A 25624-nucleotide genomic window follows, 5' to 3' on the forward strand; every position below is an offset into this window, starting at 1 on the left:
GATCTTTACTTAGTTTACATACTTTATTTGGAATATTTTGGGTTTTCCTAAATTCAGCATGTGTAAATTTGAATAATACAATAATTGTGTAATAAAATATGATGCTGATTTGACCCTTCAAGAAATTTTCAGTGAAGGGGGGTGTGGAAGAGCCGGAGACTGACACCGGGGAGGGGACGCCATATTGAATTTAATGTGTGAACACTAGACTGAGGTGTGCAATGTGATCAGGCATTCTCGGAGGCCCCAACTTTGCTTTTTCAACCTGATTTTGTAATAGAAACCTGTGTTAATGTCCCTTTCTGAAGAATTGGGACAGGAAATTTGCAGGACCTCAAGAATTGTGTGTGAATGGCAGAACACTCACGGGAAAGTTCACCATTAATCTTTGCATTTAGATCACTAGCTTACCAATGTCGGGTCTAGGTGTTCGGCAGGTGTTGTGGGGCGATTCATCTACAGTAATTAAATGGTAAGTGTTAATACCAATTATATTTTGTAGCCAGCAAGCCTATTCCTATACAGTCCACACAACTTTAATTACTAAAGTAGCGAAGTAGCTGGTTTTAATATTATAATTATTAATCTAATATCAGGTCTAGCTTTTTGTGAGAGTGGTGAAGAAATTGGCAGTCGAGGGAGTGACAGTTCAGTGACCTACTGTGACTAAGTCCCACTTACCTCACCCAAATTACTTGCAGGTAATAATTCAGGTAATATCCTGTAAATCTCACGCAGGTAATTTATTCAATGAATAATGATAATATTCACACTTTACTTACTACTTACTTACTATTACTTCCTCTCCATTCCTATTCCCTGGTAGGTTTGTGCGCTACAAGTGTTCGCTGTGGCTCGCTGCACAACGTTCAGACTCCCTTGTATGTAAACATCTCGCGCGGGAGAGTGACGCCTTTGCGAACTTCTTGATGGGATTTTCTGCCTCAAACATCTGCAATTAATGCCTGTAATATGTCAACGTACCAAGTAAGGTCACTAGAGGAGGCAGACCAGATAATTCGGGAGCATGAGAGGAAGACCAAGACCACATACGCCCTCCTGAGGTCTACCAAGAATTTCGGCTGCATTGATGTTCCAGGTATATAAGAAAATATAAAGTATATTACCTCCTCAAGGGAGGTGCCTTTATGACTGTGAGGGACCTTTGATCCCTTGGACTAGATTTAATCGCCGTTTCCTTTCGTCTAACCTGAATGCCTCCCATTCCCGAGCCCTACAGGCTTAGCGCATCCCTTTGGATAAAATTAAAGCAAAATTATAAGACCAAAGGAACATTGCAGCAGGTCTTTTGGCCCGTACATGGCAGTTCCTTCTTAAATCCAACCCATCTCACTCGAATATTAGTCCAGCCTATTATTAAAGCTTCCCAGTGATTAGCTTCAGTCTTATTAATACATATTTGACAGATTTCACCAATTTCAAATCCTTCTCACTCATGTATTTGTCTAATCTAGTTTTTAAAGCTACCTAATAGTTTAGCCTCAATGACTTTACTTGGCAAGATTGTTCCACTCATCACCAACTCTTATTTCCTAACCAGTACTTTCCATCATCCTTTATAAATCTAAATATGTCCAGTTTCAATCCATTATTTCCTTTATAAATCTAAACTTGTCCAATTTCAATCTGTAATTTCGAGATCTTTCTTACTTGGATATCCCTGACACCCTAGTTATATCTCCCTTATTTATGCCTGTCTTTCTCTTGTGTACTTTGATCTTGTCACCCCTCAAGAGTTAGATTTCTGTAAACATTGTACTGTATCTTTTAAATTATTTACTACAGTGTACTGAAATTTTAAAGATTTTAATCAGATTTTCAGTCCAGAGGATTAGTAGCCCAGGATTGCTTAAGAAAGCCAGTCATTGTGGCTTATTTCCATTGAGGTCCTTTGATCCAGTTTGCCAGTATGGGAGCCACAACAGTTTACTAATACCCAGGTACCTACTTACTGCTAGGTGAACAGGGGCAACAGGTGTTGCAATTGAACCCTTCTCCTTCAGATGTGAGCCTAATCCACACATTGGGAAAGTGAGTAGTAAACCAAACTATACCACGAGCGGGATTTGAACCCGCGGTCAGAGAGTCTCAAAACTCCAGACCATCGCATTAGCCACTAGTAATCGGGTGTAACCACAAATATGGTAGGGTAGCTTCATTTCCTTGACTTGAGAGCCTTTTACTAGTTTTGTAATAGTACTAAATAAGATGTGTAGTACAAGTCAGCCATCACTAATCCAACATATAAACGTTCATTATTTCTTGTTCACTTATAAAACTAAGTTTAACTAGACCTTTTAGCAGTTCACCTGTCAACTGAATTAACCTATTAATATAGACGCTAACCGAAATTAATGCTGGATTAGTGATTGCTGAATAAGTGATGGCCAGCCTCTACTAGGCTATGTCTTGGTCATGGGACATTTCTCAATTGATGAACTGGGAAAAGGTCCCATGATTGAAACATCTCAATAAATATCCTAGTAGCTATTACATGTCTTATCAGCATCATTGTTGGTACTCAACAGCATCTTTCACGAAGTCCTTTACCAAGTTGAAATGTTATGACATATTTATTTCCATTTATTTTTCCTTTCACTAATGCATTTTAATTATTGCAGCATGTGCTAATGACGAAAATGAGGTCCGATTTGAAACTGTGGGTGTCCCATATTGCGGTGTGCCTTTTTTTGTGGCAGGACTTAAAATTCTTCAGTGCCAGTCATATAGAGGAAGAGGAGGCAGAAAGAAAAAGGAGATAAAAATTGAGGTAAGACAATGAAATGATTGGACAAAGTCATTAAGAAACACCAGGGGCAGCTCCAGAAGTTTTATATAGGAGGGACTTAGGGGTGGCATTCTTGTTGGAAGGACGGGTTAGGAACTTTTCTTGAAGTAGTGTTATTATTATCATTATTTAGGTGGCTTTGGGGGCTGGCAGATCATAAATTCTATTTTTAATAATACCATAGGGTTCTGTACTTTTTTTTCATATACAGTAGACCCTCGATTATCGGCCGTAATTCGTTCCAGAAGGTCGGCCTAAAACCGAAATGGCCTAAAACGGAAATAATATTTCCCATAAGAATTAATGTAGATACAATTAATCTGTTCCAGACACCCAATAATATTAACAAAAAATACATTTTTTAAAGATTAATTATAGTTTTACATTCACAAAACAATGAGAACTAAATAAAATAAATAAATGAACATTTAAATCACTATGACATACCTTTATTGAAGATTCTTGTTGGCTTATGGAATACAGGGAGGAGGAGAGAGGGAGGGCTGATTATTGTTTGGAAGGGAAATCCCCCTCCATAAGGACTTGAGGTATCAAAGCCCTCTCTGGAGTTACTTCCCTCCCTGCCTGCTATGCTCCTTGCATGCCTGCTACACTACCTGCCTTCCTCCTACACTCCCTTCTACACTTTGCCTCCCTACTACACTCCCTGCTACACTCCCTCCCTCCATGCTACCCTCCCTACATGCCTGCTACACTCCATGCCTTCCTCCTACACTCCATGCCTTCCTCCTGCACTCCATGCCTTCCTCCTACACTCCCTGTTACACCCTGCCTGCCTGCTACACTGTCTGTCTCCCTGCTACACTCCCTCCATGCTATGCTCCCTGCCTGCCTGCTACACTCCCTGCCTCCCTTCCACACTCCCTGCCTCCCTTCCACACTCCCTGTTTCCCTGCTAAACTCCCTTTTGCAACATTAGCTTCCTTGATGTTTGGATGAATGAGCAGAAGTGTCCTCACTCGCCCAGAGACACAGCCAGACTGACTCACGAATGCGCGAGTGGCTGGCAGGCAGGTGGGCTGACACGTCCCATATGGCTGATAAGCGAAATAATGGCTGATAACCGGAAGCCAAAAAAACGGCTGATAACCGAGTTGGCCGACAAGCGGAACGGCCGATAACCACGGGTCCACTTTATTGGCATAATACTGTCTTTTTAAAGATTGGCCTCAGGTTATTATCAGTGAAGCTCCAGATGTTGCCTACTTTATTTTGCTCATTCAGCTGACTGGCTCAGGAGCAGGTGTGATTGGCGAGGCTGGTGTGGGAGATGCTGGAGGAGATGAGGAAGACCCCTTGGAAACAAAGCCGATGGTTAAGAAAAAGAAGAAAGCTGGCCGAGCCCATAAGGTTGGGTGTACTGCCACCATCATCATGAAGGAAGTCATATATTACCCTGAGTTCCAGGTTAGTTTGAGTAATACACAACTTTATATTATAAAGCTCTGTAATAGGTTAGTTATGCATTATTACACATGAAACATGTATAATGATTTTTATTTTCTAATAATATACTGCACCAGTAACTTATCTCTTTTTGTTTGTTATGAATGTGGTCCTTTGCCCACTCCCATATATGTTCTATTGAACTTTTTCACAGTTCTTGTTTTCACATACTGTACCCAACTTCACATTTCTTTTAATTTTCTCACAGTCTGCACAGTCAGCTATCACTATTTCCCTGCCCCAATACAGGGGGGGGGGGCCACTTTACAGCATTTTGCTAATGCTGCAGTTTTCACTTGCACCCATTCTTCATTTATTCAGACTTCCTACAATAAATATATTCACCACTATAAGCTGAGGACAAAAATATTTTAAGGTAAGTAATGTGTGTACTGTATATGCATTTTTAAGCCTAGCTCTATTCCTTTTTAATATATGATAGTGTAAACATGTTATCAGGTTGTGATATGCATTTGAAAGTGAAAAAAGGCTGTTTCACTTTACAGCGATTTTCGCTTTACAATAGTAGCCCAGAACCTAATTGGCTGTATAAGCAGGGCGCTCCTGTATATCTTTCCCTTTAATTTTGAGTGCTTTATTTCCCATTCATTTAATACTTAATTGGTTCTTATTGTTTCCATTTTTGTTTTTATCTTTCATTTGATGTTGACCACGCCTTTAATTATAATTTGTATCTTTAAATTTTTATTTCTGTACCTAAGAAACAATTGATTATACAGTGCAGTTTTTTTTTTTTGTAGTTGTTTGTCATTTTACCATATTTTGTACTTCTTTTCCTTGCTTTATAATCATCTGGGAATGTGTTGAGGTTATCATTGCTGTGTTTGGATTGATCACTATCATTTGCAAAATAAATGAAAGCCCCTTCTTCTTTCAACAAACCAGCTGTGTTTCACCAAGGCAGGGTGGCTCAAAAGGAAAAATGAAAGTTTCTCCATTTAAATTTAGTAATAAATATATACAGGAGAAGGGGTTATTAGCCCCTTGCTCCCTGAAAGCTCCATCTGTTTGAATAATATTAGCTGTAAATGGCATTTTCTCTGTTCATTGAGACATTGATCATTATTTTTCTTAGTTGTAACTCTCAAAGCTGCAAATTCACAACTCAGTGTGCTGAACTTATGAAAAGATATATCAGCCAGCAGGATTAACAAATAACCAATCTCCATATCTGCAAGGTGATAAAACAAATAAGTGTGTGTGAGCATGTTATATAGGAATGAGTGGAGACGAGTGGTTTTTATGACTTGACATGCTGCTGGAGTGTGAGCAAGGTAACATTTATGAAGGGATTCAGGGAAATTGGCAGACCAGACTTTAGTCCTGGAGGTGGGAAGTACAGTGCCTGCACTCTGAAGGAGGGGTGTTAATGTTGCAGTTTTATACAACTAAGTGTAAGCAAACCTCTGGCAAAACAGCGAAAGAGTGAGTGATGACGAAAGTGTTTCTTCTCTTTCGGGCCTTCCTGCCTTGGTGGGAAACGGCCAGTGTGTTAAAAAAAAAAAAATTAACGTAAACATGTGGAATGTTCTAATCTCATAAAATTTGTTTAAGAACATGAGCGCAACAAACCCTTCATTAACGGACGTGGGGAGTAGGGATGGCCAGTAATAGCAGTATTGTGGTATAGAGAAAACATTTTTTTGCTGTGATTGTAACATTAATGAACAATTCTATGACCAAAAGACTTAGTCCATTTTATTGAAATCTAGTGACCAACAGGAGTGTACTGCACTGGGAGTTGATCTTCCTTAGTTAAAAAAATTAAATGCAGTAAACCCTTTTTATAATGGACTTTGACATGATTAACTTTTGAAATAATGAGCAAAATTTGCTAGGTAAATTGTAATTTTAACTCCTTTATTTTTAATATTTTTGTAGCTTATCTGTAAATTCTATGTACAGTAGAACCTCGGTTTTCATTTGCCCTGGTTTTTGTCGAATTCAGTGTTCGATGACTTTTTTCGTTAAAATTTTGTCCCAGTTTTTGTTCATCACCTCGGTTTTCGTCTGCCTTACCGAACGTGTCCACCTGTCCGCGCCCACACAAAGCATTCCACGCATGCGTTCCGAGTCAGTCTGGCTTTGTTTCTCATTGAGTGAACATTACCCTGCGCTTTCATATGAAACATTTTGTAATAATCCATTGTTATTTGTGCTTGTTTATTGAGTTCGACTGCTAAATAAGCCACCATGGGGCCAAAGAAAGTTCTGAGTGCCAGTCCTTTGATAAAGAAAGCGAGAAATTGTGGCCATAATGTGTCCAGGAGAAGGATTTTGAAGAGTTTGAGGCAGACCCTGACAACCCTACACCTGTTATGGAATCTATTGTGGCTTTGGGGAAGTCCATGGAGTTGGGTATGAGTGGTCAGGATGTGGAAGAGTTGGTGGATGACCACAGGGAAGAGCTAACCACTGAAGAGCTACAACACCTACAACTGGAACAGCAACAGATCGCAGCTTAGGAAATTGCTTCAGAGGAGGACGAAGAGAGAGGGGAGAATGTGCCTTCTTCAGTGATTTAGGGCATGTGTGCAAAGTGGAGTAAGTTGCAAAGTTTAGAAATATCACCCTAACAAAGCTGTTGCAAGGCATGTCTGCAACATGCTCAATGACAATGCCTTGTCCCATTTTAGGCAAATCTTAAAGAGATGCCAGAAACAGACCTCTCTGGACAGATTTTTTATGCGACAAGGGTCCAGTGACTCTTAAGCTGGTCCTATTGCCAGTAAAAGACAAAGAAGGGACGTAACCCCAGATAGGGACTTGATACCTGAAGTCCTTATGGAAAAGGATTCCCCTTCCAATCAGTAACCTCTCCTCCCTCTTCCCTCCTCGTCGTCTTCCATACGCCAACAAGAGTCTTCAATAAAGGTAAAAGTTATGTTAAATGTTTGTTTATCCATTTCATTGGTCCTTTGTATTTCTCATTGTTTTCTGTATGTACAACTATAGTTATTTTCTATAAAATGTATTTTTTGTTAATACTTTTGGGCGTCTGGAACGGATTAATTGGATTTACATTATTTCTTATGAGAAATATTGCTTCAGTTTTCATCAGACTTTCTGGAACAAATTAAAGACGAAAACCGAGGTTCCACAGTATAGCACTATATTAAGTACAGCCTCTCCTCACTTAACAACGGAGTTCCATTCCTAAGACCACATTGGTAAACGAATTCGTTGCTAAGCAAGGAGCATACTATAATGGTAGTGGGTTTGTGTCAACCATCTTTGATATTCTTTTAATGTCATCTTTGCACCATTTATAATATTTTTGTGTATTTTTAAATGTTTATACAGTAGTGTACTGTATATTGTAATAAACAGAATAGAGGAAATCAGCTCTAGTATACATTATTTAGGTATGCATGCTGGTCAGAGAGCCCGTATAAGTCTGAATCGTCAGTAAACGAATGCGTCGCTAAGTGAGGAGAGTTAACAGACACTTGAACAGTCCCTTCCATTACTCCATATTGTGAGTTTACCATTAAACTTACTATCTTAGAAAGCTGTTCAGTACAAATTTAATTTTATATAGGAAGGCCTTGTTATGGACCGGGAGCATTGATCCCTGGATTACCCTCATGTAGACTCCTGGTAGTTCAGGCCTGTAAACTGTTAAACTGGAAGAAAGCATATTTATTGATTACATCCTTTTTATTGATATAGCTTTATAAACCTTGCCTATGAGTTTGATGCTGTTTGATGTATGTATGCATCTCTTCAGTGTCATGGCTAATCAATTTCATTCTTCAACAGCTTTTTGAACATTCAAAAAATAATCGCATAGCTGTTGCACGGCAGCTCAAAGATGCATTGAAGTCAAAGGCTCCTGTGCAGAAGGATCGCATAATTTATGTGACAGTACCAGCAATGTCTGACCATTTTGGTCACTCTGTTGGACTGGTAAGTTGAAGTATTTTAATTTTCTTTGTAATTACTTCTATAATATTTGATAATAAATTTTTTTTAATTGTTTACGAATTCCTATAGCTTGAAATGTATATAAAATGAATTTTATCTGTACTTTATTACCATTTAAAATGAAATATATTTCAAATTTATAGAATTTTAGAGCTAAAATAATTTCTTTTGTTCTGTTATTTGGCAACAGGGCACCACTAAGGTTAGTATTTTCTGTTTACTTGTTACTATAGTAAGTCAAAATGATTAAATTATTGTGGAATAATTTTTTGTGAATGATTTTTAAAGTAAAGCCAATATGATGTATTGTATCCTTTAACTTATGTACAGTACTGTATTATTATTCATACTAAATTTACTTGCTTATAAAGAAAAATTTTTATGAGATACAGAACAGTATCTCATAATGTACAGTACATTGCACAGTGCTTTTTTCTTGTATTTTACCAGTACTCACTCGTATGTGTTCACCTGTGTGTGGCTGCACGGGTTGAATCTCAGCTCTAGCCCTGCATCTCAACTTTCTGCTTGCAAAATTCACTTCTTCCTAGCTTCATGGGCCCTATCATACCTGCTTCCACTACTTCACCAAAATCATTCCACTTTCCGACCACCCTAAGACTTTTAAGAAATACTTCCTGACATCCCAGTGACTCATCTGTTCCAGAGTTCCTATTTATCACCTCTCAAACAACCTGTCCCCTCTACCCTATCATTTCCCTGAGTAATTTGTATGTTGTTATATCTTCCCTGATTCTTCTGTCCTTGAATGTTTTTAGAATTAATTCCATTATCCTCTCCTTATAGCTCATACCTCTTAACTGAGGAACAAGCCTTGTGTACTTCTCCACTTTCTCCAGCTTTTTAATGTGCTTCCTGTGATGTACATAAAGTGCCCAGGAAGACTCTGTTGAGATTCATGAAGGCCACTCTTAGATTTGCTTGGTGAGCATTGGCTGCAGAGGTTATTCAGTTCATGTGATTCTCCAATGAAATGCTAGGCACTCTGTTGCTTCGTATCCTTTGATTATAATACATAATAATAATAATAATAATAATAATAATAATAATAATAAGCACTCTGTACACCCCAGAGGTCTAAAACCTCTATCCCTTGAGACTATACACCGTATCCAGTCTTCTTTCTCTTTTTCCTAAACCTTCATGACTTTGCATTTACTGACCAATCATTCATTTTGTCCAGATTCATTTGCATCCTTTCCCTGTCCTCTTTCTTTCTTCTTTCAACACACCGGCCGTATCCCACCAAGGCAGGGTGACCCAAAAAGAAAAACGAAAGTTTCTCTTTTAAAGTTAGTAATTTATATGGGAGAAGGGGTTACTAGCCCCTTGCTCCTGGCATTTTAGTCGCCTCTTACAACACGCATGGCTTACGGAGGAAGAATTCTGTTCCACTTCCACATGGAGATAAGAGGAAATAAACAAGAACAAGAACTAGAAAGAAAATAGAAGAATACCCAGAGGGGTGTGTATATATATGCTTGTACATGTATGTGTAGTGTGATCTAAGTGCAAGTAGAAGTAGCAAGACATACCTGAAATCTTACATGTTTATGAGACAGACAAAAGACACCAGCAATCCTGCCATCATGTAAAACAATTACTTTCCCTGTCCTCATCTGTTTATATTCTCATCAGTTTTTACGTCATCAGCAAACAGGAATATATGTGACCCAGTCTCAGATGGAATATCATTCACATAAACCAGAAATAGTACTGGTCATAATATCAGTCCTTGGGGCACCCTGCTTGTTACACTTTCCCTTTCTGTTATCTGTGTATGTTCATAACCATGGAAGTTAGTGAACCCCTACTCCAGGCAAACATCCCATATTAACTAGAAGTTGCTACTCACTACTTTATAATATTAACCGACATTTGGTCCATTCTCCTATAACCAAAATCTGAAGGAACGTAATAATGTCCCAAGAAAATATATCATAGATAGTTTAAATGGTATGCACATTGGTGGAAGGGCCCTAGCTCCAAATCAAGACATTGAATATCATTTATGATATACCCAGAGAAGAGGCCTTACATTTTTTCATCCATGGATTTAATGTAGTTAATCACATTGTGCTTCTAAACTGTTGTGTTCTAGGCACCTCTGCAAAAACAGTGATTATGTATAAGTGAGGTGAAAGTGTTGAATGATGATGAAAGTATTTTCTTTTTGGGGATTTTCTTTCTTTTTGGGTCACCCTGCCTCGGTGGGAGACGGCCGACTTGTTGAAAAAAAAAAATCACATTGTGCTGGAATGTATTACATAGTAGTCTGCCTCATGATGACTCCCACCTCAGTTCTCTTCTAACCACACACTGAACCTGACTTAGATTTTTTTTTTTTTTTTTTTTTTGCAACTGGAAACTTCAGCAGGTTCTCTTTCCATATTTATGAAGTTTTAATTTGTTTCAAAATGTGTAGCCAGTTTTACAAATACAGTGGACCCCCGCTTAACGATCACCTCCAAATGCGACCAATTATGTAAGTGTATTTATGTAAGTGCATTTGTACGTGTATGTTTGGGGGTCTGAAATGGACTAATCTACTTCACAATATTCCTTATGGGAAAAAATTCGGTCAGTACTGGCACCTGAACATACTACTGGAATGAAAAAAGTTCGTTAACCGGGGGTCCACTGTACAGTGGACCCCCGCATAGCGATCACCTCCGAATGCGACCAATTATGTAAGTGTATTTATGTAAGTGCGTTTGTACGTGTATGTTTTTGGGGTCTGAAATGGACTAATCTACTTCACAATATTCCTTATGGGAACAAATTCGGTCAGTACTGGCACCTGAACATACTTCTGGAGTGATAAAATATCGTTAACCGGGGGTCCATTCATCACTCTTACATTGAGCTTCAAAAGTTTATGACCTCCTTCTGTTCCATTTTCCTGAATTTAGTCTGAATGCTTTTCATCCCCCTAACCCACAAGCGCTGTATAATACCAATTGGTTTAGCTCTCCCCATGTTGATAATAATATGGTGTACTTCAGGACTGAAGTGTATGTGCCACTTTAATAATAATTAGACAGGGATATGTGATATCACAATTATTTAATATTCATAGATAAGGGTTGCAAAAGAAGTGAATGCTAGGGTGTTGGGGAGAGGTGTTGGATTAAATGATGAGGAATTAATTATATTTAGGTAGTAGGTTGGTAGACAGCAACCGCCCAGGGAGGTACTACCGTCCTGCCAAGTGAGTGTAAAACGAAAGCCTGTAATTGTTTTACATGATGGTAGGATTGCTGGCGTCCTTTTTTCTGTCTCATGAACATGCAAGATTTCAGGTACGTCTTGCTACTTCTACTTACACTTAGGTCACACTACACATACATGTACAAGTCTTGGTATGGGGGAGTGTGAGGGAAAAGTTCAACAGATAGGAGTAGCTAGCGAGTATATGGTAATGATAGTTTGATTGCCAGCTGCTTGTTAAGGTAGGGTCAGTCTAGCTCCCACTATCCCCTCCCCCCCTTTCTCCCCACCCTGAAAGGTGATGTGTGGGGCTCCGGCCAAACAGTAATCACTTAACTCACAGCTCCCAGCACAACTGTAAGTAAAAGCCTCTGCTCCTATTCTAATGGATATTGGTTGAAAGCTTCACTTTTGACCAATAATAAACTTGGTCCTTTCAGTTTTAAGCTCCACATGAGACTTTTCGATAATCACCACCTTTTTTAAGTATCTTGCACTTATCATGGAGAGTGATTTCTTAAGCAGTGGGTAACCTGTCTCTCTTTCCAGCTTGGAATGACAGATCGGGTCACCTGCCAACCAACGAGAAGTGTTGAAGGAGACGGACTGAAACCGGTCGTGGGACGTCACCTTATAATCTACCTACCTGATTAATTGTACAGGACACTACCCCTCATCTTTGTAGTGGTAAAGAACCTGCTTTCCTGTCATCTGGACTGACTATTCAAGGCTATAGACTCTGTGAAGAACTAGTCGTTGGGTTGTCACTCAACACCTGTGACCCCCCCCCCATATCGTCATCAATGGCTACAATTTCTACAAGACGGTGTCAACATCAGCCAGACACCCCAGTTTACTTGTACATATTAGCGTTGAATTCAAATGTCATTTTTCCATTTCATTTTTCATTTTTCTTTCAAGTAGGATACACTTTCATTTTTAATGTTTTATCTTTGCATTACTAAATAATAAAGTGTTTATCTTTGTGAATTATTATTTCTTTTTCTATTCATTAATTTTCCTGAGGAGTAGCCAGCCTTGGTAATACTGTCTGAAGTTGTTACAGGGCTGAGTAAGACTTCACAAGTGGCGACCTTGCCAGGATCAACTCGACTGAATCAAGATTCGACTCCATCTCGAATCTACCATTGGAACTTCAACGCCGCATACCACAGACGGTTACCACCAGCCATGAGTAATCATTCTCTATAGTAGGACTACATTACAGGTATTTAAAAGATTTGGTGATTGTTATAGTCTCAATTTATTGTAAGTCAAGTCAGGCAGGATATACTAGTTAATTCTGTCACCTTTATTTTTGAGCTTGAAACGATTTGGAGGAATAGACTCTAGGGACCCAAGATTTTCCAGTGACAAGTTATTTCATTGAGCTTTATTTATTATATCAAGGGAACTGTCGTAGGACACTCTTGATTTGTTGGTGAGAAGATTGGATGGTCATGGGACCCCGTTCTACTTACTGTTTGCTCGGAGCCGGCATAGAACCCTCCGTTTTCATTCACACATACTGTTTAATTGAAGCAGGGATCGAACCCTCCGATTTATTTACAGTTTGAGCGGAGCAGGAATTGAACCCTCTGCTTTCTTTGATATATCTGTTTCATTTTTCCCCTAGTAGTTTAAGTTATTCTTGCAAGTATGGAGGAATACCAGTTTTGGATGAGCGTTGGGAGTAAGTTAGGAATAACGGGAAAAAATTTAGAAGCTTTCATTAGTGCTAAGATCCAGGAAAGAATGGAGAAGGAAAGAATTGAGAGAGAAGAAAGACAATTAGAAAGAGAAAGAGAGGAGAAAAAGGAGAGAGAGAGAGAATCGAAAGAGAGGAGAAAAGGAGAGAGAGGGAATCGAAAGAGAGGAGAAAAAGGAAAGAGATCGAATTGAAAGAGAAAATCAAGAAAGAGAAAGAGAGGAGAAAAAGGAGCGTGATAGACTTGATCTTGAGGAGAGAGCTAAAGTACATGAGGAACAAGTTAAATTAAGAGAACTTGAGGAAAGAGCAAAGGATAGAGAAGTTGAGGAAAGAGCTAGAGAACGTGAGGAAAGAGCTAGAGAACATGAGTTAAGAGAGAGAAAAAGATCGCTAGCTCGAAAAATCTCGCCTTGAATTAGAGAATAAAAAGTTAACTTTTACACAACAACAATTAGAGGAAGGAGTAATGGAACAACGTGCAGTCAGTGCACATATTTCAACACCTAATTTACCTCCCTTCACAGAGGGTGAAGACATTACTTCATACATTATCAGGTTTGAAAATACCGCTACCCTCTGTGAATGGCCTGCTGACACCTGGGCTACCAGGTTAAGTATGTTATTTTCTGGTACAGCTTTGAATATCTATGCAACTTTGTCGCAAGATATCATATATAATTATAACCTACTGAAGAAGCATATCAAAAAAACACAAATTCTTATAGGAAAGATTTCAGGTATGCCACCTTACAGCCTGGCCAAAACTTTCAGCAGTTACAGGTAACACTCTTTCGTTTGTTCGACTTTTGGATAGAGAGTTCAGGAATTGATCACAGTTATGAATCTCTTAGAGACTTCATGGTTGCTGACCAGTTCCTGACAGCTCTTCCCCACCAGATAAGAACATTCATTAGAGAACGTAACCTGATTAAAGCTGATGAAGTTGCTGAGGCCGCTGATTGTATGCTGAGGCTCACAATTCCTATAAAGACCTAAAGGGATCGAACCTTAAGGGCAATGGTTCACCTGAACCAAAGATTAAGAAGCCTACAGTAGAAACAAAGTCACCAGCTATTATACCAACATGTCATTGGTGTGGTGGTATCGGACTTAAACGTCCAGATTGTCCTTCCAAGAAAATAGAGAAAGTTGGTAGATGTTTTGTTGACGGTAATGACCAAGCACCCTTCTGTTCAGGAGAAGTTAATGGTATAAAAGTCTCAGACATATTACGTGACACTGGGTGTACGTGCATCGTAATTTCGGACAAACTGTTCCCTTACTTTAAAACCTCTTGTGTGTCCTCTATTCTTTCAGCTTACTTGGGTCGTGAAAATACTTTCCCTACAATACGTTGTTACTTGAAAACTAAATGGTTCACCGGTTGGACTAATGCGGTACTAGCCCCAATTACTTGTTCTATATAAGTGGGTAACATTAAAGGTGCTGTTCTTCCTTCAGAGGCGGATCTTTCGTCACCACCCGTGAATCTAAGTTTTCCAGCTCCTCTTCCTTGCAAATTAAATAAGCCCCTTAACAATTCCGCACCGGAAGCTGCATTGTCTCGTACTGTTCATTTGGGGGTGGAAACAGATGATACTGCTCTCGATAGTGAGGTAGCAGGATCACCTGTCCACTCGTCAGGTGAAAGTAAGGGTATTGACTCTGGCACTCTCAATGTCTTGACTAGGGCTCAGACCATAACCCTGGCTTCTCCTGCCTCCTCTTCTCCCACCGTAAGTCCTTTTATTTTCCCAGATTTTATGTCCAAGGATGACTGTCAATATACAGCGCGATTGCCCTTCAATTCGGGATTGTCATAATCAAGCTTTTAACAACAAAGATATCCACGGGAGATACATATCTCATAAGTTTGAATATATAAATGGTATCTTATATGAATCTGTATTTAAATCTCATTCTTCAGCGATAGATTTTTCCCTCCTTGTTGTTCCTAAACCATGTCAAGAGACTGTTCTTCAAATGGCTCATGATTTGCCAGTGACCAAACACTTGGCCCATCGTGAGACATGGCATAAACTCAAGCACACTTATTTTTGGCCAAGCATGTACTCTCAGGTTACAAAGAAGTATAGTTCTTGCAATAGGTGTCAGGTGCTTACTGCACAAAATACACACTCCTAGTTCCTGTCTATTTATTAAATTTAAAACTTCCCTCCTGCAGAAACGAGATTCTCCACCATAGAAAAGGAATGTTTGGCCCTTGTGTGGGGTATCTCCAAACTTAAATTTTATTTACTGGGAAGAGAATTTATTTTAGAAACGGATCACAAACCTTTGATATACCTAGAAACTTTTAAGGGAACCAACAGTCGCCTCTTAAGGTGGACATTGGCACTCCAAGCTTTTAAGTTTCATATTGTGTATATCATTGGTTCATCCAATTATTTTTCTAACTGGTTAAGTCGTGACAGTCAGTAGAAGATTTGTTGCCTTACGCGACTTCTACGTGTTAGAACTTTTTCCTCCCCTATTCTTCTTATACTCCTTGACTATAAGTCTTGGTATGGGGGAGTGTGAGGGAAAAGTTCAACAGATAGGAGTAGTGAGCGAGTATATGATGACGATAGTTTGATTGCCGGCTGCTTGTTAAGGTAGGGTCAGTCTAGCTCCCGCTATCCCCTCCCCCCCCTTTCTCCTCACCCCGAAAGGTGACGTGTGGGGCTCCGGCCAAACAGTAATCACTCGACTCACAGCTCCCAGCACAACTGTAAGTAAAAGCCTCTGCTCCTATTCTAGTGGATATTATTTGAAAGCTTCACTTTTGACCAATAATAAACTTGGTCCTTTCAGTTTTAAGCTCCACATGAGACTTTTCGATAATCACCACCTTTTTTAAGTATCTTGCACTTATCATGGAGAGTGATTTCTTAAGCAGTGGGTAACCTGTCTCTCTTTCCAGCTTGGAATGACAGATCGGGGTCACCTGCCAACCAACGAGAAGAGTTGAAGGAGACGGACTGAAACGGTCTTGGGACGTCACCTTATAATCTACCTACCTGATTAATTGTACAGGACACTACCCCTCATCTTTGTAGTGGTAAAGAACCTGCGTTCCTGTCATCTGGACTGACTATTCAAGACTATAGACTCTGTGAAGAACTAGTCGTTGGGTTGTCACCAACACCTGTGACCCCTCCCCACATAATCATCAACGGCTACAATTCCTACAAGACTGTGTCAACATCAACCAGACACCCCAGTTTACTTGTACATATTAGTGTTGAATTCAAATGTCATTTTTCCATTTCATTTTTCATTTTTCTTTCAAGTAGGATGCACTTTCATTTTTATTGTTTTATCTTTGCATTACTAAATAATAAAGTGTTTATCTTTGTGAATTATTTCTTTTTCTATTCATTAATTTTCCTGGGGAGGAGCCAGCCTTGGTAATACTGTCTGAAGTTGTTACAGGGCTGAGTAAGTCTTCACACCTCCACTACAGAAGTCACTGTTTCGTTCCATTCTCTCTACATGTCCGAACCACCTCAACAACCCCTCCTCAGCTCTCTGGATAATAGTTTTGGTAATCCTGCACCTCCTCCTAATTTCCAGACTATGAATTCTCTACATTACATTCACACCACTCATTGCCCTCAGACATGACATCTCCACTGCCTCCAGCCTTCTCCTTGTTGGAACATTTGTCGCCCATGCTTCACACCTATGTATGAGTGTTTGTATAACTGTACTCTCATACATTCCCCTCTTTGCTTCCAGGGACAAAGTTCTTTGTCTCCACAGACTCCTAAGTGCACCACTCACCCTTTTCCCTTCATCAGTTCTGTGATTCACCTCATCCTTCATAGTCCCATCTGCTGACACGTCCACTCCTAAATATCTGAATACATTCACTTAAATAATAATAATAATAATATATTAAAAATATGCTCACAACAGGCAATATTGAATTTACTGTTAAAATATTTTCTACTTTTTCTTTGATTTTTATAACTTGTTTTAGCAAGCAGTGAAATGACCATACAGTACATATACAACTTTTGAAACATTATTTTCATCCCAGTGAAACCCTTCTGAATTTTCAAGCCATTTTAATTATGTTTTTGCAGCCGGGAACAAAGAGGCTGTTTGTGAAAAATGATTTCTATGGTCATAATGAACCAGGTTCAAGCAAGCGAGTCTATTATCCTGTCAAGCAAGAGAAACTAAATGTGCCACAGTTGACTAAACGTATGAAAGTAGACGAAGATGACACTGAGGCTAGAGCCAAGGAAGTGCGCGAGATGTTGCAAAGTATCATGGGACTTACTTACAAGGTGAGTTTTATACATAGTAATTTGTAACATTTTGTAACCACAGGCTGATTTTCAAGCCAAAACAAAGGAAATCACTTGCTCAAAACACACTAAATAACAGGTAATTAACTTTTATTTATTTTTTTTTTTTTTTTTTTTTTTTTTTTTTTTTTTTTTCAAATTTAAAAGTTAAGATTCTACTGTATTTGAAGGAAACTTATTAATTTAGATGATAGGACTTTAGTCCTGGTGGTGTAAAGTCCAGTGCCTTCACTCTGAGCGAGAGGTGAGGATGTTGAGGTTCACAGGGTCATCTGAACTGTGGGATTAACATTCTTCTGTTAAGACAGGAATTGAATGAATGACAGGGAAGGGGGTTTCCTCTTTTTTATTTCTGGGTCACCCTGCCTTGGTGGGAAATGACTGGTGCATTTATGAAGCAATTAGAAATGTTAGGCTTCTTACAACTTTAGAAAATGGTAGTCTACTTAAAAAACTCATAGATATTAGATTACTAACTTGGATGATTGATACAAAAAACTCGCCTATTTTCCTAGGGATTAAGATAATTGAGGCCAAATAATTTACAGTGATACCCTTTCTCCCTGTCTGTAGCCCTGCCTCTTATCTCAGGTGGGAGAAATACTAGCTCCTGGTCTTTTCAAAGAGAGTGCCATGATGTTAGAGAATGGCTCTTGATCCAAGGAGTTAAAGCTACCCTTCACTTGGATCAAATCTGATTATCTCCCATTCCCTAATTGCTTTATAAACCCAAGAGGGTTTGTTATTACTGTTCTTACTGTTGAACAGCGGTTTAGTGCTGAAGGGGTAGTGTAGGTAGCAAAGATACGGCCGTAGACTAGATTGCTTTTAATTGGAGAGAAGTGAGTACACAACGGGCAAAGTGAGGGAATGACCAATAGCCAGTCCATGGAGGGGAGCTTGTTGAACCCGTGTGGGTAGGCTGTGAAGTGAGGACGAGTGGGCCTAGCGTTCTACTGACCTGGGCAGGCCTAGAGAGGGCAGCACTGGAGTGCCGTGGGATATGAAACTAGCAGACAGAATTGGCTGTCTACAGGTTTAGCAGTTCCAAGTGAATTTAATAATAGATGCCTGATTGAATGGATACCTGTAGGAAATAAAGTTATTAGTAATTTAGCTTATTATTATTATTAAAGTACTAAGATTATAGTCAGTGTATGTACTAGGTAAGTGATAAAGTGATTAGCTTTCTTTAGACTTTTTTTATATTATTATGTACATGAATTACAGAAAGGTGCAATTTCATGACTGGAACAGTACACAAATAGCTCACACATAGTAGTAAGGAGATGATGATGATGATGTTTAAGTTGTCATAAGCTCCTCTCTCCTATGTGCGAGTTATTTGTGTATTATGTATTTGACTCCTTCCTCTGTAAGCCATGCATGTCATAAGAGGTGACTACAATGCCAGGAGCAAGGTGCTAGTAACCCTTCTGTGTAAATCTTTATACTAAATATAAAAAGAAAAAACTTTTGTTTCTTCCTCCCATTTCCCTTGTGCTGTATAACCCTTAGAGTTTTAGTGATTCTCAGTGAATATAATAATAAAAATATTAAAAAATATCCTTTAACTATAGACAGTTTAAAGTCTGATATATAACCTTCAAGGAAATCCACATAGGTACTGCTCAGTTCTAATGGATTAAAAAAGCCACTTTTGGCTAAACTTTTCCTTTAATAAATTTCTTGTATGGTACATAAGCATCTTTTTCCTATCTTGTCAGTGTCACCATATCATTCACTTTTATAACTTTGAAGGTTCATTGTTTCTCAAGTTGATATAGTAATTGTTTTGTACAGCAACCTGGAACAACTGAAGCATACTGTCAACTTTATAAAGACTTGATGCAAGCCAAGCTTAAGTATCAGCAGACAATGGACACATTACTTGGAGGTGCCCATGTTACACAAATCCATGTAGTAGATGGATTAGTAGGACAGAATGGAGATAACCAAGGTAACGTAAAAATTTTCCAAATCCTGATATCTAGAAAATATTTTTCTCTATTCTTTCTTTTAAAGATGGTGTCCTAACAACAAAACACAGTTTACCCAATTATTTATTATATTGCAGGGTAGGGGCTTGGACATTAAGTAGGTATGTGAGTGTGATAGATTGGAGCGAGTAGAGGCAAGAGGCTTTTTTGATATTTGAGATATACAGTGTTGGTACTCTGAAAGTAGGGTGGTGGTCATTGTAGTGCTTGCATTGCTTTTCACTTTATGACCAGGAGAGAAGGAGATTACTTCCCAATAAAAGTAAGTATTAGACAGGGATGTGTAATATCACCATGGTTGTTTAGCATATTTATAGATGGGGTTGTAAAAGAAGTAAATGCTAGGGTGTTGGGGAGAGGGGTGGGATTAAATTATGGGGAATCAAATACAAAATTGGAGTTGACAGTTACTTTTTGCTTTTGGGGCATTCTAAAGAAAAGTTACAAAGGTTAGTGGATGAGTTTAGGAGGGTGCATAAAGGTAGAAAGTTGAAAGTAAACATAGATAACAGTAAGGTGATGAGGGTATCAAACGATTTAGATAAAAATTAAATATCACATTGGAGGGAGGGAGGAAGTATGGAAGTGAATTATTTTTATTATTTATTATTTTTTATTATCACACTGGCCGATTCCCACCAAGGCAGGGTGGCCCGAAAAAGAAAAACTTTCACCATCATTCACTCCATCACTGTCTTGCCAGAAGGGTGCTTTACACTACAGTTTTTAAACTGCAACATTAACACCCCTCCTTCAGAGTGCAGGCACTGTACTTCCCATCTCCAGGACTCAAGTCCGGCCTGCCGGTTTCCCTGAACCCCTTCATAAATGTTACTTTGCTCACACTCCAACAGCACGTCCAGTATTAAAAACCATTTGTCTCCATTCACTCCTATCAAACATGCTTACGCATGCCTGCTGGAAGTCCAAGCCCCTCGCACACAAAACCTCCTTTACCCCCTCCCTCCAACCTTTCCTAGGCCGACCCCTACCCCGCCTTCCTTCCACTACAGACTGATACACTCTTGAAGTTATTCTGTTTAGCTCCATTCTCTCCACATGTCCGAACCACCTCAACAACCCTTCCTCAGCCCTCTGGACAACAGTTTTGGTAATCCCGCATCTCCTCTTAACTTCCAAACTACGAATTCTCTGCATTATATTCACACCACACATTGCTCTCAGACATGACATCTCCACTGCCTCCAGCCTTCTCCTCGCTGCAACATTCATCACCCATGCTTCACACCCATATAAGAGCGTTGGTAAAACTATACTCTCATACATTCCCCTCATTGCCTCCAAAGACAAAGTTCTTTGTCTCCACAGACTCCTAAGTGCACCACTCACCCTTTTCCCCTCATCAATTCTATGATTCACCTCATCTTTCATAGACCCATCCGCTGACACGTCCACTCCCAAATATCTGAATACATTCACCTCCTCCATACTCTCTCCCTCCAATCTGATATCCAATCTTTCATCACCTAATCTTTTTGTTATCCTCATAACCTTACTCTTTCCTGTATTCACTTTCAATTTTCTTCTTTTGCACACCCTACCAAATTCATCCACCAATCTCTGCAACTTCTCTTCAGAATCTCCCAAGAGCACAGTGTCATCAGCAAAGAGCAACTGTGACAACTCCCACTTTATGTGTGATTCTTTATCCTTTAACTCCACACCTCTTGCCAAGACCCTCGCATTTACTTCTCTTACAACCCCATCTATAAATATATTAAACAACCACGGTGACATCACACATCCTTGTCTAAGGCCTACTTTTACTGGGAAATAATTTCCCTCTTTCCTACATACTCTAACTTGAGCCTCACTGTCCTCGTAAAAACTCTTCACTGCTTTCAGTAACCTACCTCCTACACCATACACCTGCAACATCTGCCACATTGCCCCCCTATCCACCCTGTCATACGCCTTTTCCAAATCCATAAATGCCACAAAGACCTCTTTAGCCTTATCTAAATACTGTTCACTTATATGTTTCACTGTAAACACCTGGTCCACACACCCCCTACCTTTCCTAAAGCCTCCTTGTTCATCTGCTATCCTATTCTCCGTCTTACTCTTAATTCTTTCAATAATAACTCTACCATACACTTTGCCAGGTATACTCAACAGACTTATCCCCCTATAATTTTTGCACTCTCTTTTATCCCCTTTGCCTTTATACAAAGGAACTATGCATGCTCTCTGCCAATCCCTAGGTACCTTACGCTCTTCCATACATTTATTAAATAATTGCAGCAACCACTCCAAAACTATATCCCCACCTGCTTTTAACATTTCTATCTTTATCCCATCAATCCCGGCTGCCTTACCCCCTTTCATTTTACCTACTGCCTCACGAACTTCCCCCACACTCACAACTGGCTCTTCCTCACTCCTACAAGATGTTGTTCCTCCTTGCCCTATACATGAAATCACAGCTTCCCTATCTTCATCAACATTTAACAATTCCTCAAAATATTCCCTCCATCTTCCCAATACCTCTAACTCTCCATTTAATAGCTCTCCTCTCCTATTTTTAACTGACAAATCCATTTGTTCTCTAGGCTTTCTTAACTTGTTAATCTCACTCCAAAACTTTTTGTTATTTTCAACAAAATTTGTTGATAACATCTCACCCACTCTCATTTGCTCTCTTTTTACATTGCTTCACCACTCTCTTAACCTCTCTCTTTTTCTCCATATACTCTTCCCTCCTTGCATCACTTCTACTTTGTAAAAACTTCTCATATGCTAACTTTTTCTCCCTTACTACTCTCTTCACATCATCATTCCACCAAGTGAATGTGAATGTTTTCAGATATTTGGGAGTTGACTTGTCAGCAGATGGGCTTATGAAGGATGAGGTTAACCATAGAATTGATGAAAGAAAAAAGGTGAGTGATGTGTTGAGGTATCTGTGGAGACAAAAAACATTATCTATGGAGGCAAAGAAGGGAATGTACGGGAGTATAGTGGTACCAACACTCTTATATGGGTGTGAAGCATAGCTTGTAAATGCTGCAGCGAGGAGGTGGCTGGAGGCAGTGGAGATGTCCTGTCTAAGGGAATTAGGAGGAGGTGTGGTTACTAAAATTATTAGTCAGAGGTGGTTTGGTCATTTAGAGAGATTGGAGAGCATATAAATATGCAGGGGAAGGAAGGTAGGGTAGGGGTCGTCCCCAAAAAGGTTGGAGGGAGGGGTTAAAGGAGGTTTTGTGAGCAAGGGGCTTGGACTTCCAGCAAGTGTGTGTGAGTGTGTTAGATAGGAGTGAATGGAGGCAAATGGTTTTTGGGACCTGACAAGCTGTTGGAGTGTATGCAGGGTAATATTTTGTGAAGGGATTCAAGAGAACTGGTTAGCCGGACTTGAGTCTTGGAAATTGGTAGTACAGTGCCTGCACTTTAAAGGAGGGGTTTGGGATATTGGCAGTTTGGAGGGATATCTAAACTATTGTATCTGAGTGCCTCTGCAAAGACAGTGATTATGTATGAAGGATGGTGAAAGAGTTGAATGACGATGAAGGTATTTTTCTTTCTTTTTGGGTCACCCTGCTTCAGTGGGAAATGGCCGATGTGTTAAAAAGAAAAATAAGTAATAACATATAAATAAGCAAAAAAAATACATATTTTTTAAAAAGTTTCATGTTATATTTTTAAATTTAATTTTCATCTATTGCATAATTTTTCGTTTTATTGCAAAAATAATTTCTGAAAAGTGATTGTCTGACAGAGCCCAATCCATAGAAGTGTTGCTGCTATAATAGATGGGGTGTACAGTAATGCATCAGTACTGTACTTTCGTACCAGATGCATATATAAATAAGTATGAAATCCTATACCCTGGTTAAAATTTCTGATATTTCCAACATAATTTAAAATACATGCATTTGGTGCTACAAATTCTTTTCAGCACTTCACCAGACTGTCCAGATTTTTCTTTACAGTTAACAGTCATTCATTAGGTAATCAAGGGTTAGAACACTGTCAAAATAATTTCAGTATAGTATGCATCTTTCCTCATGTCGTTTTTTTTTCTAACTACGTGTATTAGTCTTGAAATTTGTTTTTCTGTTTTCTTTTTTATTCATTAAGCTTTTCACTTATGTATCTAACTCTCCCTGTAATTAATCTTGAAATTTGTTTTTCTATTTTATTTTTATTTAAGATGTTCTTATTCAGGAAGCTTTTCATTTGTTGCCTCTGGCAAGACATTGATGGAGTGAATGATGATGAAAGTGTTTTCTTTTTTGGATCACCCTGTCTCGGTGGTACACAGCCATTGTGTTAATAAAAACATTTCTGTCCACGTAATTAATCCTGTTTTTTCTATTTCCCCTTTTTTTTATCCAAGAAGTAGGTCATGGTGAACGAAATGAAGATTCATGGTCAGTAGCCAGAACAGATGTAGTAGTGACTACTACTGCAGGACCTTCAGCCACTCTGCCTCCTGTCTCGTCCGTCACCACTACCACAACCATCGCAGCTGCAGCTCAGGTTCAGCAGAACCCCACTGTGGCTACAACAGCCACCACAACTGCTGATGGCAATAATCAGGAAACTAGTATCTTCATTGAGGCTATGGAAGCTATTCTTAATTCACAGATGTAAAATTTGACTTGACAGAATGTTTATAACTAGATTTTACACATATTCATGAATTATGGGCAAAATCACTATAGGCTTTTGTCATTTATTACAGAATTGGTGTTAATTTAGCATTGTCATCATCATCATTAACTAGATTTCTTACTTTCATAAGGTTGGAAGGCACTTGTCCAGAAAGGATGAAAACTGTGTTTGGTAAAGAAGATAAAGATATTCATATTAACCAGTCTTAAATGTTCCTCACATATTTTCTTCATTAACTGTCTTTCTGTAAATATGTATCTAATCTACACATTTTATTATTATTATCACACTGGCCGATTCCCACCAAGGCAGGGTGGCCCGAAAAAGAAAAACTTTCACCATCATTCACTCCATCACTGTCTTGCCAGAAGGGTGCTTTACACTACAGTTTTTAAACTGCAACATTAACACCCCTCCTTCAGAGTGCAGGCACTGTACTTCCCATCTCCAGGACTCAAGTCCGGCCTGCCGGTTTCCCTGAACCCCTTCATAAATGTTACTTTGCTCACACTCCAACAGCACGTCAAGTATTAAAAACCATTTGTCTCCATTCACTCCTATCAAACATGCTCACGCACGCCTGCTGGAAGTCCAAGCCCCTCGCACACAAAACCTCCTTTACCCCCTCCCTCCAACCTTTCCTAGGCCGACCCCTACCCCGCCTTCCTTCCACCACAGACTGATACACTCTTGAAGTCATTCTGTTTCGCTCCATTCTCTCTACATGTCCGAACCACCTCAACAACCCTTCCTCAGCCCTCTGGACAACAGTTTTGGTAATCCCGCACCTCCTCCTAACTTCCAAACTACGAATTCTCTGCATTATATTCACACCACACATTGCCCTCAGACATGACATCTCCACTGCCTCCAGCCTTCTCCTCGCTGCAACATTCATCACCCATGCTTCACACCCATATAAGAGTGTTGGTAAAACTATACTCTCATACATTCCCCTCTTTGCCTCCAAGGACAAAGTTCTTTGTCTCCACAGACTCCTAAGTGCACCACTCACCCTTTTCCCCTCATCAATTCTATGATTCACCTCATCCTTCATAGACCCATCCGCTGACACGTCCACTCCCAAATATCTGAATACATTCACCTCCTCCATACTCTCTCCCTCCAATCTGATATCCAATCTTTCATCACCTAATATTTTTGTTATCCTCATAACCTTACTCTTTCCTGTATTCACTTTTAATTTTCTTCTTTTGCACACCCTACCAAATTCATCCACCAATCTCTGCAACTTCTCTTCAGAATCTCCCAAGAGCACAGTGTCATCAGCAAAGAGCAACTGTGACAACTCCCAATTTATGTGTGATTCTTTATCTTTTAACTCCACGCCTCTTGTCAAGACCCTCGCATTTACTTCTCTTACAACCCCATCTATAAATATATTAAACAACCATGGCCACATCACACATCCCTGTCTAAGGCCTACTTCCACCGGGAAACAATCTCCCTCCTTCCTATGTACTCTAACTTGAGCCTCACT

The 25624-nt window shown here is 39.3% G+C and overlaps 1 protein-coding gene across 3 annotated transcripts; it reads left to right on the forward strand.

Moving 5' to 3' along the window:
* Positions 1 to 844: 844 nt before the first annotated feature.
* LOC128694899 (uncharacterized) lies at positions 845 to 25624 on the forward strand. Of its 3 annotated transcripts, none has more exons than XM_053785259.2 (7): positions 845 to 1099; positions 2643 to 2791; positions 4055 to 4237; positions 8060 to 8206; positions 17258 to 17464; positions 19289 to 19445; positions 23852 to 25624. In XM_053785259.2, exons 1-7 carry the CDS (start codon positions 973 to 975, stop codon positions 24100 to 24102), a joined length of 1221 nt encoding a protein of 406 aa, XP_053641234.1. In that variant the 5' UTR covers positions 845 to 972; the 3' UTR covers positions 24103 to 25624. The 3 variants fall into 3 exon arrangements, with proteins under 3 accessions (XP_053641234.1, XP_053641232.1, XP_053641233.1); XM_053785257.2 differs by having other exon boundaries at positions 23846 to 24958; XM_053785258.2 differs by having other exon boundaries at positions 23849 to 24957.

This window comes from Cherax quadricarinatus, chromosome 45, assembly GCF_038502225.1.
Source record: "Cherax quadricarinatus isolate ZL_2023a chromosome 45, ASM3850222v1, whole genome shotgun sequence".
Lineage (NCBI taxonomy): Eukaryota > Metazoa > Arthropoda > Malacostraca > Decapoda > Parastacidae > Cherax > Cherax quadricarinatus.